The following is a 20,221-nucleotide window of genomic DNA, read 5'->3' as shown; positions in this document are numbered from 1 at the left end:
TAATGAGGCTCGTATTGAGTGCAGTTACTTCTAAGACGGGAGTGTTGGAATTGGCCGCGACTGATCTTGACACAAATAGCGTATTGTGGGTCACCTTTCAAAGAAATGCAAAACTAGCAGTTGGTGGTAAAAAACTCCAATTTAAAAACCCACTTGAATGCGAGTCAACTTCATTCGAAAATGGTATGATACCTCATGCAGAAATTCTTCCAATCTTGGAGGCTGTGGTTGACGGTGCTACAGCGTTGTACGCATTCAGCGAGGTCGAGTGTAATTTCTTCTCCGAATTAACAAAACGCACTTTCATATGTTTGGAAAAAGAACTTAATTGTCCGGCGCCGGAATTATGTTCTTTTGAGACAATAGGATGTTTAAATCCTTGCCATAAGTTACGTAATAGTAATTGTGCATTAAGGAATGCTTACTCACTCGCAAAGTGGATGCGATACAATCTTCTGAGTAATGACGTCACCCCCTGCCATCATTCTGATGCATGCATTTCCAGCGCACTTCCTACATAATGGGTGGGGATGGAATATCAGCGAAAGCAAGGTTAAGAAAGGATGGAAAGTTATGCACCTATAAATGGACTGAATCGTTCCTTCACAGCAATATACGATCATCATGTATTCTCTGCAGACGCTGTGTATCAGAACAGTCAGAGGTTGGAGTGGTACAGGCAGAGAGGCGGATCTAATAGAAATTGCCGAGTTAATAAGAAACTACTATCCGCATCTGTTTAAAGAGTTGATGCGGACAGATATTGATAAAGGTGTACAAGAAATGAACCCGTCAGCGCTGACACATTTCAGCTACTTGTTAGCCAGAGGAAAAACTGTTGCAAATATAATTTTCCGAAGAGATTTTACTCTCTCGGAATACTTTGGGATAAGAGATTTAAGATATTTTGATGGACAAATTGTGATAATGCTGAGGGGAAGAACACCGATACACATAAAGTTCAAGCATTTTGTTAAAAACAAAAGGAATGGCCGACGTGAATTACTCTGCCCTATGTGTTTTTATCCAGTGCTAGATAAATGCAAAGATATAACAAGTTTTGTTAAAAGTTATTCTGCAGATACTTTTAGTGTTGTTGAAAAAAGTATTTTAGTTAGAGATCCAGTCAAAATAGTATCGTGTTTAAGTAGTTGGTGTGAAAACTGCTGTATAAGATCGCTGTTTTCTGACATACATCCAACAGATTATTGTATACCCAGTTGTGGAACAGAGGAGGTAACTGATTTTATGTATGTCAACGATGTCAAGATAATTGAATCGAGGTTAAAGAGATTCAATTATAAAAGTTATTTTAACGACCATTCAGTATTTAAAAGACTGAAAATGTTCCCATACATGCTCACAGATAGTGAAGATAGTGATTGAGAAAACAGTAAAATAATTGTGAAATCTTTTGAGATATAGTGAAGATCATTGTTAAATTTTTTTTTAAAATCTATTGATCATCTCTGTTGTTGTAAAAAAAAAATATTTATAATTATTGTAATCTATTAATTGCTTTTTTTGTATTGTTAAATTCTTTTAAATCTATTGATCATCTCTGTTGTACCAATATTTATAATTATTGTAATCTATTAATTGCTTTGATTTTTTGTAATATACTAATTGTTTTTTGTTTTTTTTTCAAAAAATATATTTTTTATAACAGTAAATCTATTGGTTCTGTTTAATAACTAATGATACCATATTGTGAAAAAAAACATTGATATATTTTCTAACAATATATATATATTTATTATCCTCTATTAATGTTTTCATATCATAAAAATTAATAATAAATGAAAATAAATTTGATATAAGTGTTTTTTTAAATTCAAGCAATCCATTACAGCGGATAACATTTATAATTAAATGAATCTACTATAATAAAGCATTTAAGTAGGTCCCGTCAACGTGGTGAGAGTGTTTAGATGTCTTTGAAATGGAAACATCCATTCACGTGCATTTGTGCTGGTCCGTCTGGTTGTGGGAAAACAAATTTTGTTTTGCGATTCCTAAAAAATTTACCGCATTTAGTTGAAGGGAATATATCCAAGATAATATGGTGTTCTACACCAAATAGTCAACCATTAATTAAAGGCGTAAATTTTTTAAACGAACTCCCCGAAAGTTTCATCAACCCACAAAAGACACCAACTTTATATATAATTGATGATTTAATGCATGACTCTTTTAACAACAATAAGGTTAGCGAATTATTTACAAAGGGATCGCATCATTGCAATATTTCGATAATTTTAATAAGTCAAAATATTTTCTATCGTTCCCCATTTTCACGCACGATATCTCTTAACGCAAAATATATTGTTTGCTTCAGAAATGTGAGGGATCGGTCACAATTTAGATATTTAGCGAGCCAAGTCTATCCTCAAGATTCAAGAGGGCTGACTGAGGTATATATGCAGGTTACCTCAAAACCTTACACTTATTTACTCTTAGACTTTGCTCAGGAAACTGACAATCGGCTGAGATTCAGAACTCATATCTTTCCTGAAGAGATCACTGAAGTTTACACCCCATTAAAGCTTATGGAAGAAAAAACTTTGTAAAACAAAAAAAATTCGTAAATATGAGAAAAAATAAATTGGAAAGATTAAAGCGAAATAAAGGTCTCTTGAAAGAAATAAGTCAAGCTAGTCCACACAGAAGAAGGAAAATAATTGAAGCAGGAAATTCAGACCTCATTAAAACATTAAGCGAGTGTTGTAAAAATATTATAAATGGTAACGTTCATATAAGCCCGAAGTCTAAGAAGAAATTGACCAGATTTAAGAAGGCTATTAGAGAAATAGCTTGCTACAAAGTCCCTCTGAAAAAAAAGCGGCGATTATTGAGTCAAAAAGGGGGATTTTTACCAGTCTTATTGGGTTCTCTGCTTAGTGGTTTAATAGGTAGTTTTATTAAATAATTAATATGAGTTTTCAAAAGTTCCTGTTGGTGAATCCGGACGATATCGTGAAATCCGAAAATTTAACTGAGCAGCAATTATCTAAATTAGACAAGGAAATGCATTCTGTTTTACAGAGAAAGGACTTAGAGGATTCACAGAAATGGCATCACTATAGGAGAATTTTAGATGCGTACCTAGAAAATGTTTCAGAGAGTAAACGTGACGATTTTTTACCTCCACTTGATTTAGTAAACGTTCTTTCTCCTCCAAAAAGCAATGATTTTAATGGGAAATCGAAGGAAGGTAAGCAAAAAAAAAAAAAGCTGGAGTCTGTTAAAAGAGGAAAACGAGTATTGAATATCCCTAGGGATGGGGTTATTAGTAAATTAGGCAATGGAAATAATAATACTCCGAATTTGGATAAAGAAATGCGGAGGATTTTAGACCGTAAAGACATTGCAGACTCTCTGAAATGGCAATACTATAAGAGATTACTTAATTCGTATTTAGAAAACAATTCGAAATCTAAGGATAGCATTCCTCTCGCGGATCTTAAGACGGTTAGAACTCCAGAGGAAAGAATTAATACACCCAAGGCTGAAAAAATCAACGATTTAAAGAATAAAGGAAGAAACATATTGAAAAATTACACAGAAATTGAAGACCGATGGGAAAAGAGTCAAGAAAAAGGAAAGGAGAAGATGGAGGAGTTATTGAACGAGCTCGAGCAAAAACTCCGAGACGAAGACGTGGAAATAAAACAAGAATTAGACGAATCATTGCTAAAGGATCAAATGGACCTGGCGTACCTAGACTCGTCACCGGCAAAACCGAGGCGAGGAAGTCGGAAAAGAGTCAAAAAAGTACCATATTCACCGCCAACTCCGAGGAACAAAAAGAGGGCAATATCACTAGACAACAAAGAAGGAAAGAAAATAACAATGTCCCCGAAAACTCCAAGGAAGACATCAGACGACGAAGGAGATCGTCGAAAACAGGAGAGAAAAAAAAAAACACCTCCATCAAACCCCAAGAAAAAAAGGAAGAAAGGAATTACGGAGAGAGAGATTCCATGGTTGAGTCATCCTTAAGCAAAATTTTTTTCGACCCTTCCAATCCAGCTAGTTTTTCGACTAGAGATGCTCTATGGGCTGCATCGGGAAAAAAATTCTCAAAGGAAAACGTACAAAAATGGTTAGATTCACAGGATAGCTATACACTTCACAAACCGATTAGAAAAAGATTTCGTAGAAATCATTACGAAGTGTCATACATCGATGAAACTTGGCAGTGTGATCTAAATGATATGAGATCTCTGAAAAAATATAATAATGGCTATCAATATCTTCTTACGGTGATAGACCTCTTTTCAAAATATGCATGGGCTAAACCCTTAAAAAATAAGAAACCTGAAAGTGTGATACATGCTTTTCGCTCGATTTTTAACAAACGGAAACCATTGAAAATTCAAAGTGACAAAGGTGGTGAATTTGTTAATGTTAAATTCAAAAAATTTCTCGACGAGCGAGGAGTTAAATTCTTTTCCATAAATAATCCCGACATTAAGGCCTCAATTGTGGAAAGGTTTAACAGAACGTTGAAAAGTAAAATGTATAAATATTTTACAAAAAATAACACTTATAATTACGTGAGTGTGCTCCCGAAGCTACTCAAAGGATACAATGATCGAAAGCATTCCAGTATTGGAATTGCTCCTTCTCAAGTAAACGAATCGAGTGCATTTTCAACGGCTGTGTATCAGTCGAGAAGACGACTTAAGCAAGATGATGGCGGTAGGAAATTTGAGATTGGTGAACATGTTCGTATTAGCAAGGAAAAGTTACCATTCGCTAAAGGTTACACACCGAATTATTCTACAGAAATATTTAAAGTGAAATCCATTTCAAGGGATTTTCTCATACCCACATATAAATTGGAAGATTTAAATGGTGAAGAAATACGAGGTTCTTTTTACGGAAAAGAGTTAGTACGAAGTAGAATAACTGATATTACTGAATTCAAAATTGAAAGGGTTTTAAAACGGAGAGGAAAAGGTGCTAAGCTGGAATATTTCGTTAAATGGAAGGGTTACGACGACAGTTTCAACAGTTGGATATTAGCTTCCACTGTGAAAAGATTGCTTAACAATTAAGCTAATATGAATGATTTTTATATCACACTACTTAGCGACAGTTCGGCAAAATTTTACCCAGACAATTCGATCGCTCATTTTCGCACAAAACTTGCTCGGAGAATCACTCTCAGTGAAAGAGAAAAATGGGTTGTTGGGTTAGTGGAAATATCATTACCACGCGTTAGCGCACCAGTGAGCAATAAGGTGTCTATTCGAATGCTCAACAACGAGCATGAAATCACGTTAACGAAACCAAGATATACATTGTCTTCATTGTTCAGTGAACTTCGAGAATCCATACCTGAAGACAGGCTATTAGAATATGATATCGAAATAGCAAATTTGGATAAAGGTGATGGTATTTCTGAAGATGCGGTAATCCTTTCACCTAGTAAGGCATTGCCAACGTCTTTATCTGACTCGGTAGGGATCAAAAGGAAAGAACCACCAAAAATCAAGGAAGAGGAATACGTTGGAATCGTATTTGTTTATAACGATCTCGTGAAACCGCAATTTATAGGCGACACGATGAGTAGATGTTTAAGAGTCATTAACATTGGAAGGGGTAGACATCAAGTATTTCAACAACCGTATTATGTCCCTGTTGAACGGATGGAATTTGATAGTATTGAGATATTTCTGGGGGATAAAATGGGTCTATCATACCCTTTTGAATCGAGCATCGAACCTGCAAGATTGATTCTTCACTTTAAAAAAAAGGAATAATTTTCATAAAGTTCAGTTCCCATCAAGATGTCTACGGATGTAGATCGATACTTGAAATATTACATTTCAAGACAAAAAGGTGGTGAGATTGGTCCCATTTATCGAGCCAGTCAATATAGACAGAAAGGGAACGGATTAGGGAGTTTTTTTAGCGGGCTTTGGCGATCCGTGAGACCTCTTCTCACTAGCGGTTTGAAAGCAGTTGGAGAGGAAGCTGTCAAATCAGGAATTGGTGCCCTCACAGATATCGGTACAAAGCCTGGAAAGGAAATTTTAAAAACTCGTCTTAAAGAGGCGGGTAGTAATTTAAAAAGACGCGCTGAAGACAAAATGGAAAGAATGGTGGGGGCTGGATTACGCACGGCAAAGAGACCACGAAAAAAAGCTGCTAAAAATGCTATTCTAACTGTTAAAAAGAAGCAAAAAAAAAGGGGAAATGTGAAAAAAAAGGTAAAGAGAATAAAACGAAATCACGTCTCAAAGAAGAATAAAATTACAAGGGCAGTGAGGAGAAGTAAGGGACGTGGGAAAAGAAAACAGCGAGGTGGTGGGGTAAGGGATATATTTTCATTATAATATAAATCCAATGAAATATTATATTAGTCTTTCGGCTGAAACGGTGGAAGATACATCAACTAAAATGACGCAGGTTATTCCCTCGTCTTTGGATATATTCACCCGCCGTCCTATCCAAGCTAGTATATTAGGCAACCGAATAGTCGCTTACAAGCCTGTGACGGCTATCGATACCTACTCAGAATTGAAATTTTCCATCAAAGGAAACGGTGATAGATATATAGACTTGAACGATATATCCCTGAATATTAAGCTCAAACTCTTAAATGGAAACAAATCGTTTGTGAATGGTCAAGAGCAGCCAGGAATTGTAAATAACATACTCCATTCTCTTTTTGAAAATTGCAATGTGTATCTGAATGGGCGAAGAGTGACAACGTCGGAACATTACGCCTACCGTAGTTATTTGGAAAATCTGCTTAATTATGGTACGGACGCCGCACGTACGCACTTGCAGTGTATCGGATGGGCGCTTGATAATGGTGAAGATTTAGATAGCCTCGAAACAAATGCAGGATTAAAGACTAGGAAAAGAATGCTTGAAAATAGCAACCTTATAGAACTGGAAGGAAAACTGCACGCGGACGTCATGCATCAATCCAGGCTTCTCCTAAACAACGTTGACGTAGACATTGAACTATCTTTTGCAAAACCTACATTCTTTCTAATGGATAAACCAGACGGAGAAGGAGTTCTGAAAATTGAAGATGCCACACTTTACGCAACTCATTATGACCTTGATCATTCCGTTCTAGTTGCACATGCAAAAATACTCTCAGACGGAATGTCTAGTATTTTACCTTATAAACGTGTTGAAATGAAATCATTCACGATTCCTGCGAATAGCAGCATGTTTAACAATGATAACTTAATTTTAGGCCGGATCCCGAATTTACTTCTAGCCGTTATGATAGAGGATAATGCATTCCTCGGAAAAAAAAATAAAAATCCATTCAATTTTCGTCACTTTAGCCTGTATAACTGTTCTGTTTTCGTCGACGATCAGGAATATCCGTGTGGAGGAATTGAAACAGACTTCGATACAGTACAAAAAAAGTTCTGTACACGTGCTTATCGACAGCTTTTCTCCGCACTGGGATTACACCATGCCGATGGCGGGAACCAAATAACTTTGGAAATGTTTGAACATGGATACTTTGTGCTAGCATGGAATCTTAGTCGTGATGCTTCCGTGAGTGAAAATCACGTTTCACCATCTCGCATGGGGAATTTACGATTACATGGTAAATTTAAAAAACCCCTCGAGCACGCAGTGACAGTTCTTACTTATGCCGAGTACGATTCTGAAATTTTAATAAATAAAAACAGGGAAGTCACCTTAAATTGGACATAAGCAATTAGGCACTGCGGGCATTATGGATACAAATGGAATTATAAGAGCTCTCACGAGTAATCGAAATACGCGAGCATTTTTTCGAGGAGTTTTCGCATCCGATATTATTAAGAAAATCAACATCAAACCTGGATTATATATAATCAATTTTGATCCTTCTACACGTCCTGGAATTCATTGGGTTGCTATTCATGTGATCAATCTAAAACGCGCAGAATATTTCGACTCATACGCGCTGCCTCCTTTCGTACCCGATATACTAGTTTTTCTTCGTCGCTTTTCCTCGGTAAAGAAAAATAGTAAGCGGTTGCAAAATTTCAAATCTGATTTATGCGGGGAGTACTGCTGCTTGTATGCGTACTTCAAGTCAATAAATCGTACGCTGACCCAATTCACCCGGCTATTTCCCCACCCCGAGCTTAATGATTGTAAAGTGACCTCGATCTTTTCTCGCGTGTTTGGACGTGGACGGATAAATCGCAAATGTAATCCAAGGTCTCAATCTTGCTGCGCATTAGTAGAGACAAGTACTTGGAGAAATAGGTTGCGTAAATTGTGAAAACGATTAGTCATGATGCAGTCTTCCAGGAAAGAAGTCACGCTCTCCTCGAACGGAGTGAAACTCGTGGATGGTCTTACGCTACCTAAAGATATTACCAAGGAAAAGTCTTGCAAGCCATCTTCGAGAAAGCGGAAGATGAGTAGAGAAACGGAAAAGGGAAGTAAACAAAATAATATGAATAAGGGAGAGAAAAAGAAGATATCACCCGATGAATCAGTCTGTATCCAGGTACCTACCGGATTGGACGTGCCGTCAACGTCACTCGTGTTAACCCGAGAAAAGGGAAAGAATCCTAGAAAAAATTATTCGAGGAAAATAGAAAAAAAAACCAGTCGTTTACAACACATAAAATCCTCGATAAAATTACCCTCACCCTTGGAGGATTATAAAGTATTATACTGCCTTGGTGCTTCACTTGGTGGTAAAAAAAATCTTCGCATCGGTTGGGGGCTAAGCGGTGGACGAGCATTTGCGAGAATATCGGATGACTCTGATGTAATTGATCTATTTAACAACGACCTCTACCTTCTTAAACATAACAAACATCACATCACGGAATATTTAAATTCTGGTGCAGTCATTCCAGAATTCCCTAACGGAGTAGCCAATCCTATTTTCTCCGTCTCATTCCAGAAATATTTTGAAATTAATTACGCTGTGTTTTCCATTCAAGGAAAAGAAACAGTTGCATTAAATAAAGAGGAATGGCATGTTCTCGCAAATATGCTAGACAATGTGATACTCGCTGTGGATTTAGTGGATCAAAATCAGATGGATTTGGAACAATACTTCCTACCTTTCGAGCATGCAGCTCGGAGATTGGGTATAGAGGATATGAAGATTATATTCGGAGTGGAGCAAACAATCATTGCCACAACATATTTTCCCCTAGACCCGATGTATGTGGAAGGATGGGCAAAGCTATTATCGACTTCCAAGCATGTGTTCAAGGACAAGAAAAACTGTTTGTGATACGTGAATTGGCAATAAAAGATTTAGATTCCGGTCGAGGAAAGTCGTGGGTTTTTAAACTTCCACCAATTTTTGATAACAGTCGAGAAAATTATTGGCTTGTTAATCACTACCATGGAATTGACCATGGGTTGGGAAATGTACCATATTATTATTTAAATGATATTATCGAGAATGAAACAATGCCATATAATTTTATCTTTACCAAAGGATTAGAAAAATCAGTTGCGATATCCACGCTCATTAATCGCCCCGTTATAGAGCTGGAAAGATTTATTAACGTGCCTAGCCTCAAAACGCTTCCAGAAGCAGAAGGGGTAATGTGTAGTCTCTGTGTTCATAAGACAAAAAAGTATGCGTGTGCAGTAAAAAATTGTGAAAAATTACAGAGATGGATTAACGAAAATATTGGTGTTAGAAAATTGGATAAACTGTTGCAGACCAATAAAACCTATGTATCGTCTGTATCACCCATGAATTGTAAAAGAAAATTAGTATTAGATGGTGATTGTTGTTAATTTATGTATAGTGTCACTGTTTGTAAACTTGCATGCATGAAATAAAAAACAAAAAAAATTATCTAACACCTCTATCTCTTTCATTTGACGAATTATTTCCTATCGGACCCAGAACCTCCATCGATTAAGGGGAGGGGGGACGATGATGGGGGGTGGAGGGGAAGCAACTTGGGGAAAGAAAATGACGGTCGAAAATCTTGTGATATTGGGAAAACAAACGAGAAGTGGAGGGGTAAATAATTGAATAGCGAAAATAGATAAAAGACAAAAGAGAAACAAGTTAAGATCAATAAAACAAGTGCCAGTCTATATATTAGGAAAATAAACGAAAGGAGAAATAGTAAATAACGTCAGAGAGAGCAAATGATAAGCGAAAATAGATGAATAACGATACGAATACGAAAGGGAAACAAATTAAGATCAATAAAACAAGTGACGGTCGATTAAAAAGTCACGTGATAGCGTAATTAAAGATGGCGGAGCGTAATTAAGTGTAGGGGGGAGGTAATTAAAAATGGCAGGTGCTCCAGGACGCTTTTTTTTACCCTACTTACTGATACGGGGTGGACTGCTAAGAGAGGCTATTACTAGGGTAATCCGTCAGATTCCGATTTCCCGTCTAGACGTTCCATTGTTGGATCGGCGGGAGAGTAGATTAGCGTTGAGAGGTCTGGTCACCCGTCTAAGAGTCTATCGTTCGGCCATGAGACTTGAGATGGGACCACTGCCATGGCGGGGGAGTGATGCTGTGAATGAAAGTGAAGAAACATAGGAGAGGTGTAGGCGGAGTGGAGGATGGACCGAGGGAAGTATAACTCCAGTACTCGCAGTCATAGAGAGGGAGGAAATTGGACCACAGTGAAATAGACTAATAATGACGAAGGACGAGATCTTGAGAGGTTATCCGAAATTTATTTTCTTCATTTTTCTTCATGGAAATTTATTGTTAATCTTTGGTGGTGGGTCTAATAATTATTATTTGGTGTATTATTAATTAATAATTGTAATTGGTGTTGGGCATTGGCCACCTTACACCTTACTGAGGTAGTAATTCTATAACTATGTATGCCGAAATTTTCCTTCACCTTAGAAACCAACTTTGATTTTGAAACACTTTAGTTGTTACAAAATAATAATCAGATTAGTTGCTAACGGGGAGAGGATAGACGCGGTGTTTATATTCGAGGAAAATAGATTCCAAGGCACTATAGTAAAGAGATATGGCATAGAGAGAGGGAGAGAGAACTTTTGAAGGGTTAGAGTGACCTTTTCACTTTGTGTGTTCATCCGAAGGATTTCTGCGCTAGGATAGGATAGAGGTGGTGAGTTCGAGGTCATGTTTGTCTACGATGTTGTCCCTGCAAATGGCGGTAGCTTGGGGAGCTGAAGAGAGCCGGTGAAGATTATAGTTAAGAGGAGTGTTAGGGTAAAAAAAGAGTGGCCGTACTGGTGTTCCCGATCAATTTTCTTTCGTAAATGGGTATGATTTTCAGTAGGTTTCATAAATTAGAATTTAACTTAATTACTTTTAACATTCGTTTCACTCATTTACTTGAGCATCATCAGGGAAAATTACAGCGAAGGAAGCAATATCAATGCAGACAATTGTTTAAAAATTTTCATTATAGGACATGTCGAGATGGGGTACTGTGCCATGCAAAATATTTGGCCCATGTATCTACGCAATAATTTTGAAGTTATAGATGAAAAATTGATTTTGGAACTTTTTCAAATAGATATCCTTCGTTTGAGAAAACAATAGAAAAGATGTAATTGCATAACTTCACCCGGGGAATATGTGATGAGACATTTGAAATTATTTTCGAAATGCCCCAATCCAAAGAAAAATGAAGAAAAATGGCATTATGGGCAAAATATTTACTTCAAAATTACAATTTACATGGGCTCCTTTACTTTTCGTGGCTCAAAACCTCATGACGGCATACTCTTGGGCCAAGAATCTTTCAAATACCTTTCGGGGGCCGATTCGTCATGGTTATCCTGCCATGATTTTTACACTATGAAAATAATTTTATAGTGCCTTTAATATAGTCTTATAGCAAGTCAATTTCTAATAGAATGAATCTCCTGAATATCATTCCCATTCATATGCATATAGAGAGGACTACGAGAGGAACTGAATGTTATGAGAGGAACCTTTCAAGTTTATAAATCCACCTAACTAATGTAGCAAATGTTTACGTCATATACTTTTTAAATATGTATTTAATTGAAAATAATTACTTTTGAAATTCATCTTAAGCGTATCCGTATGATTTAGATTTTTGATTTAAATAATCAACACTTATCTTCATTAAGATCATATATGGCTCCAAATCAACCGTAAACTTATGGTTGAGATTACTTTTACTAAAGATTTAGAATCTCTAATTAACAATTTTAGTTCAAAAAGCTGTTATATTATAGATCGCTTTTAGTCACTGTGGCCGAAAAAGTTGGGATGTTTTCTTCCATTTCTGAATAACATTCCGTTTAGTTATTATTTTCAGATTCTTCCCAACCCAAAAAAAACTACCTAATACACATTTTTTCCTCCTTATACCCTCTTTGGTTGGCCTACTCACCATTTGTTCCTCATTCTTCATCTGCACAATATATCACTTCTCTCGCTTCTCGCAAATTTCATGTTATTAACTGCTCCTTCCGTTATCTGAAATTGGAAAACTTTATTGTGTACTCAATTTTTTAAGAAACGTTCCATGGGTCTTGAGGGTGTTATTCATTACATCTATTTATGTTCTAAAATGAAGTAAGCTTAGCTCGTGAATATTAAGGGTTGAATTATCGAATAAAATATTAAATAAATGGAATCGATTCGTTCGCCAGCATGATCATCCTCTGTATCACGTCATATGATAATTGATTCGATTCTGCTTTCTGTTGGTGCCGATCTTTGTTTGCGTTTCCATGGGGTGAATGTCAGTCCATTGCTTTATGCCACAGAAAAATGCGGTTCGAGTAAATGTTGTCGTCCCAAATTTCTCGGAAATTCCTAATTACAAGCGGAGATTATTGGTACATTGTTCCCTCTTCTGATTTTGATCTCAAACGATTTATGTCCGTCAAAATGAGCGATATTAATGTCGGCTGTTTGAATTTTCGATCGGGAATGATATTCATTTGACTTTCATCCTAGATTCAAAAATTTGCTGATGAAACATGCAATGCATATTTAAACGGGGAAAACGTCTCTAATGACGGACTTATTAGTTGATTTCCCAGTTAAATGTTGTTCTGTGTTTCATCCTTTTTATGGTGCGCATACTTAAGTGCAATTTTTGATGCAATTAAATTTCCCGAGAACGTTTAATTTCTGATTTGCGATACGCATTTTAAAAATTCTCTTGGATGCCAGCAATTGAATTTCGTTGAATCATTCATCCGGAAATATATATCGATAGCTTTTAAGACAATTTTGGAAAGCTATCATTTTAGTAGTTATCCCTTTGAGTGCGGGAACGTTTTTGTACGTTTTGCACGCTGACTGAGGCATTCACGTAAACTTTTTATTGCTGTCTGGATATCTTGCAGTTGCGCTCTTTCCTTACCATGAGGATCGCAAAGGGGCTAAACTCTACCAGACCAGCCCTTGTGGCAGGGGGTGCCTACTGCACAGAGGGTGTCTTATGCACTGCCTGGCAGCATAAACCGTGAACTTCTGCAGCCCAAGGGTTAAATCATTACTATAGATTAAATCGAAACTTGAAGCACTTACATGGTGGAAGGGCCCCATATTAATAATGAAAGATACTTTTTTTCTTCCACAATTTTATAAAAAAGAGTCTATAAAATATAAATATTTATTAACTTGTGGAACAAGCAAAGTGTTGTTTCATTATAAATACTATTACTTTAGAGGCTAAGTAAATTACTATCGTTAAAGTGATCTTACTGGGTGAAACCATTGCAAAAATCATTTTTTGCGCACCCTCTTTATACGTTGTAATAAAATTTATGCCGAGAATGGGAGTTGACTTTTTAATTTTAGATTTGAATTTTATACGATTATTCATCCTCAATGGATTGTTAGCCCTTCCTAAAAGTGTAGGTCACTCACTCTATATCTTTCTTTCGCGCAAAGAGCGAAATAAATAAGTCACAATTCTGATTGAAATAGAATAAAATTCAATCCTGCTAATTGCGTGATGGGCTACACAATTTCATTGATGAACCGAAAATTCGTTGAAAATTAGATACCCATCACGGTTCCAAGCAGAGCGTACATCATTATTCTCAGATTAATGACCGTCGTGCGTGTTTGCGCTGCCATACATTTCATAGTGTTCCATTCATTCCCTAATGCATTTGGCTTAAATGGTATTATTTTAGTATAATTTGATAATAATTTGATCCATAGGTCCATCATAGTAAATGTCAACTAGAATATTTTACGGTTTCTGAGAATGCGGCCAAGATACAAATGACGAATTTTATACAACGTGATCCAGGTTGGTTATGCATTATTCCAACTTATTAGGCTTATTCCAACAATAGCGCTCTTTTGCGTCTGTTTTCATGATTATCAATTTTATTCCCTGTGTATTTAATAGTTGCGACTCAGGAGACGTGTCAGGATTTTGATAAAATCTATTTATTTTAGCATCTCAATTATTTCATTTTCCTTGGTAATACTGACGCGGAGACTTTCAGTGCAAGCACTTTTGCTCACTGCCCCTTGAGCGTTCTTATTTGTATTTAGTCTTGGTGCTGGTCACCACCCATTCGGGCCATTGTGGAATAACCTGAAGTCTCGCAAGCAATTAACGTTGATATACCTAGACCGCCACAGAAAATAGCATTTCATATTTTAATAAAAAGTCTTCCAATCCCTGAAACATTAAAAATATTTCATTTCTTAGTTACATGTAGCATGAAATTAATGTTTTCATGGACAAATACCTCCCCCGATTTAAACTATCACATGATCACTTCCTTGGGAAGTCGCACTTGCTGGTTAATAATGCACATCAAGTTTTTAACTTTTTTCTCGCACATACTTGTACCTATGGGATTTCATATATTGTTATAACTGAGAGCAGATGTGAGTCGTGCGCTATACAAGTGCACTTCAAAAATTAAATTCTAAGTTTTAATGAAGTAAAGATGTCGTTTTAATTATTCCCATAAATATGAGGTAACCTAATATATTTATATTTGTCAACAATTATTGGCGTATTAGGAAAATCGCTGGTTTAAACTATGCCTACCCAGTAATGGGAAAACAAAAAAATGAAAAGTAACTGTTGCTTTTGTGGGTGATATAAGTTTCTGTCCTCCGTTCAACTACAACTATTTGCTAGATTAACGACAGAATTATAAAGCTTTTTTAGATAGGTAACATTTGTGGTGACCCTTGTCCCATTTTCTCTTATCTTTAAAATTATTGGCCAATGAACTCTTAAACAGGTGCAACAACTTTGGTCTTTTCAGTGGTAGACTTATCTCAGATAACATGATTTCAGTGTTTTTTAGGGACCTAAGTTATCTCAAGGACAAATTCTGTTCTAAGAGCTAAAACTAAACATAAAATAAAATAAAAAATGTAGGTTTCAATTTTTCCGGATTATTAAACGCCGGAGGAGAAGTCTAGCAATAATCTGGTGCTATATCCCTTACCATAAAGATAATCTTGCAGTTTTTTTCGGCGCGTAGCACCAATTCCACGTGTTCTCGTTTTTGCAATCAAGGCAAAGTCTTAATATTTCTTCTGCTTAATTGAATTTTGAAGCTGTAACTTTCTTTTACGAGGACGTCATTAGCTACCCTTACTTAGCTCTTCACTTATCCTCAAGGTGATTAAAAACAACTTAAAGTACCTAGCCATTAGCAACTTTTTTTTGTCAAATTTTGTGTTGAATTTAATTTTTGGCAGATTCTGGATTAATACTTTCAAATTAGTTTAGGACTAGGATTAATTGCAAACCAAGCTTTCGTACAATAAGATTTTTGGTGATTTTTTTAGGTACCTACTCATTTCCTTCGGCAGATATCCTGGTGTCTTGTTAATGCTCACATTGCATTTAAAAAATTTTAATTGATAAAAATAAAATAATTACGTAATCAGCCAGTAAAAACATGACTTTTGTTTCAATCGATTGATGTACAGTTTTCTTAATGTCATTTTCTCTTACCTTAAGATTTTTTTGCACCTTGTAATAATTTTGGACAGCTATAGTTAAATTAAGATACGGTATGTATTTTGTAATAAGTAATATTTATGGTGACCTTTTATGATTCAATCAATATCAATCTATACAACCATATCTCTTAATCTTTAGTCAAAGTTAAATCTTTTCTACCAAATATTCTTTTATTTGATGTCATTTTTTGCAAATTTTTTGTATGAGATCCACATCGGAGCCTTATATTTGCAACAAATGTGACGATTATAGTATATTGATTTCGCTTGTATGCTTGCTTTTACTGCACTAGTTTATGTCACAATCTGTTCGCGTTCGTCTTGAGCCAGAAAGTGGTTATACTCTGCTCATTTTATCTTTGCGGGTGAGCTGGTGTGGCTAAAGCAAGTGGGGGTGAGGGGAGGCAAAGTTTCTCGACAGGTGATTTTCCTTTTACCAATCAGCAAACAGCGGGCGTGGCCTCAGTCAGTTTACATCGTGAATCTGCTTGTGGGGCAGAGTTGCCAAACCTATCTACGTAAAAACGTATAAATTTCCGTCCTCATATGATTTTTTTTCTTTTCTCTAGAAACAATAAATCTGGTAGTAGAACCCGCCCCCCTTTGGGATTCCTCATTCCTTCCCTTCCACACCTATCTCTTCCTTGGAGGTGTCGTCGGGCTCCTCCTTCCATGTCCTCCCCCTTTCGTGGTGAGGGTGAAAAACGAGAGCTTACAGACCCTGCCACGGGGTTTAACCCCTCGAGCCCGCTCTAAAGTCTCAATGCCACTGTTGCCAAACCTCTCCTTGTATGTCTATAAGTATGCCTTTCAACAACGGTGCCTCATTCAGCATGATAGCTGACAATTTCATGGGCTTCTGTGAAAGGATTATCCTCAATACCTTCCAAATGAGAAGGTATATTGTATCGGCGCCGACATTTTCAGTTACAAAGTAGGGCGGTTATGTACATTTGGCAACGTTGTGTTCGCTCCTCCTCCACTCTCTATCTCTCTCTCGATATACTACCTCCATCCCATTAGCGAAGCCCTCGGAGAGTGACAGGGCTCGCACGAAATCTCACCCGCAAACATAAAGTGAATAGATTTATAATAACTTTTCATTTTTTCCCTCTTCTCTTTGAACAGGTGTTCGCGCCGAGTCCACTGCCACCAAGACTCCGAGTTTGCGTCTCTCGACGCCCTCGGCAGTGGCGCTGAGTGACTCAGGGGGTCACGTGGAGCAACTGAGCAGCACCACGAGTTCGCCGCCACCCACACACATCATGGTTCGCAGGAATCATTCGTCCAGTGTCACACCTACGCGGTGGCCAACGGTGAGTTCATTATACCCTTGAGAGATGACTAATCCGCAATCATCAAAAGGTCTTTAACTTATATAATCAGGCACGAATAAAACATGATTGATTCTAATTCGTATATCCGGAGCGATTTACTTACATTTTCTAATCATTATGAAAATGAATGAAAAGTAACTACTTATTCCACAGATATATCTGCCCGACCGTGGTCTCCACGTTATAAGTTGTCAATAACTACTTTTGATATGGCTCTGGACAAGAGAAATACCTGGTGGTAAGGCGATCTTTCTTGTTAGTTGCTTGCGAGTAATTTCACATGTTTCGGGGATATGTCGATCGGACTCAATATTTATTAGTAAAATTCTTCAGTAAGAGTAAATAATAATTTCTCAGTGCTAAAGTGTATGAATGAGTTCAAATAATTTTCCTAGGCGCATTAACTGGCAACTAATCAAAATTTTTAATATCTCTCTAATAATTTTAAACAAGCCACCAATATTACAGAAAATAATAATAAATATGAGTATGCAATCCCTGATGAATTATCGTATGGAAATAGTTTTGCAATTCCATTAAATCAATTTCATGCAAACACTTATTAGCCCTTTCACGGCGGCGGATATTTCCTCTATGCTTGATATAAAGGCTGTGAAGAGACTCTTCACTTCTCCCTGTACAGACCGTTTTTCAAGGAATTGGAGGAGTATGCCACCTCAAATACTCTCATTTACCCCCAACCTTTTTACCATTTACATTAGGGACCATGTCAATATCACGGACTCTGAGGGACATTAAGCTATGACTTTTGGTGATGTGCGCCTATTCTGTATGGGCTAGCCCATTCCACTGTCATTATTTTTTTAATGTCCTAGTTTGGCTAAATTTTTATTTATTGAGTTATCAGAAATTAGTTGTTAAGGTTAAAGAATTTATTAATAAATAATTTATTTCTGTTTAAACAAGTGTTTTCAAATTTTAAAAGGAACTCTGACATCAATTTAAACGAATTTAACTACACTACTAATTACAATGTAGGAAATTTGCTCATCAGACACGCTTTGATTCCACGTGTGCCCTCGGAAAACCTCATTTCCTTGAAATGCATTAGCTGAGGTAAAAATATGATTCTTAGAAAATATCATTATGCATCACAACAATGAAATCCGTGGTATAATTTGGGAAATATATCCTCAAAAAATACGCATCACAGGCAAATAATGCTCGCTTGAGACTTCTCTGGAATTTCATCAACCCATTTTTCTCAGTATCATTCATATTCCAAAAATACTGCATTAAAATTTAGTTGCTCTTCAGTTAAGCCTCATTAGCTCGTGCCTTTGGTTCGGTTTTCGACCTGTACTTGAATACCTCTTCCACAGGGCAAAGAAATATACCACTTAATTTGGATTAAATAACTGATGTGCGTGACCCTGCACTTTACGTCGTGCTTCAAGGTATTTTACACTCAAAAAGGCTGTTAGCCAGCAAAGATATCAGTTGAGGAAAAAATCGGAAATCATGAAAATGGGAAGAGTAAAAAAATCATAAAACGATCGAAAACTTTTTTATCTTCACCAAAGCCTGGCTGAGAAAGAAGGACGGGGTTTAATATTTTATGACCACAGAAAAGGTTAAAAATAACATCAAATCAAATGAATAAAAATAATATATAAAGTAATATCGTAGCATACTAGCCAAGCAGTGGAATAATGCATTCCAGATGTAAGTTATAAACTTTTGGTAAAACTCTCTCCTTTAAATTTAGTTAATACTAGCAGGCCACCCGACGTTGCTCCGGAAGAATAGTACACAGAGATGTGGAAAATTGGGAACGTGGACTTCATGGTCACTTGGCAGGATTTTTATTTCTTGTCTTTCAGCGTGTCAAGAGGTATGCCGACGTATGGCAAGATGTCGAGCCGCAGAGGTTGTATGACGTGACGCAAAAAACGTTAAAGACCAAATAATGCAAATGACGCATCAGAAGTAACCGAAAGTAGGACTAAGGGGTTTGAAAGAATAAGTTGCACATATTCACTAACTTTAGTTGCAATCCGTGCAGCCGTACGGAAACGCACAGCGGACAGACAAACAGACATCCTCTTTTTACACCCGAGGGCTGTTTTTTTCAAGCTCCGATGAGCCATGAACAGAAGAAAAAGTGATTGATTAAAAATTATTTCATTGGTAAATTTTGAGTGCACTTTTGGTATCCTTTCGACTTAATCACCTCGGCGATCGAGGCATTGGACGTGGCTGTGGACAAGCTTTACTATACCTTCATCATAAGGTGTTGCCGCCTGTGACTTCCAATGAATGCTGTCGTTGCCCTGATGGCCATCGCCCGTTTGCAAACGCTTTCCTCCAAGCCAAATCTTCATTTTAGCGTAAACTTGGAACTCACACGGCACTAGGTCGGCATTGCGCGGTGGGTGATCGAAAATGTCTCATTAAAATTGCTCAAGGAGCAGATGGGCTGCATCAGAAATAAGATGACGGTCGTTGTCATGGATCAGAGCACTTCCAGAAGTCAGCATGTCTCTTCTTTTGTTTTGAGTGGGAATGGACGTAATGTTTTACACTCTATCCGCATTGCATTAAAAATTCTCTTTTATATGCACAAAGGTGAAGACATGTCAATGCTGGAGCCATTCGAAGAGTTTTCTGGCTGTCGCTCCGCAGTGAACACTTGGCGGGAGAAACCTCTCCATTTGCATTTTTTGCATAAATTTCATCTGAATCTTATTAATCTCTCTGTTTGGGATAATCATAAGCTATTTTGGCATTTGTTAATGAGATAAGTGTGGAACTAGAAAAATTTCATCTTTTTAACGTTCCGTTTTTCTAGTAACCTGCAGGCTATAGGTGCCCTGAATCAGTGACCATTAATTTACGTTTCTGATATTAAAGTACTGAAACGTAATTTATTCTGACGCATGTGCGTTTAAACACCAACAATTAATATTATAGTTTTCGTTTGCCTGCAGTTTCGGTATTCATACCACTA

At 36.9% G+C, this 20,221-nt stretch overlaps 1 protein-coding gene across 1 annotated transcript in view; it reads left to right on the top strand.

Moving 5' to 3' along the window:
- LOC124156137 overlaps window positions 1–20,221 on the top strand; it is a 372,909-nt gene that overhangs the window by 107,702 nt on the left and 244,986 nt on the right. Inside the window, exon 2 of the mRNA XM_046530481.1 lies at window positions 17,042–17,229. Within this exon, the coding sequence (XP_046386437.1) occupies window positions 17,179–17,229 (51 nt within the window). The 5' untranslated portion in view covers window positions 17,042–17,178. The remainder of the gene's footprint in view (window positions 1–17,041; window positions 17,230–20,221) is intronic.

This window comes from Ischnura elegans, chromosome 3 (genome assembly GCF_921293095.1).
Source record: "Ischnura elegans chromosome 3, ioIscEleg1.1, whole genome shotgun sequence".
Classification (NCBI taxonomy): domain Eukaryota; kingdom Metazoa; phylum Arthropoda; class Insecta; order Odonata; family Coenagrionidae; genus Ischnura; species Ischnura elegans.
This window is presented reverse-complemented; position numbering and strand designations above follow the sequence as displayed.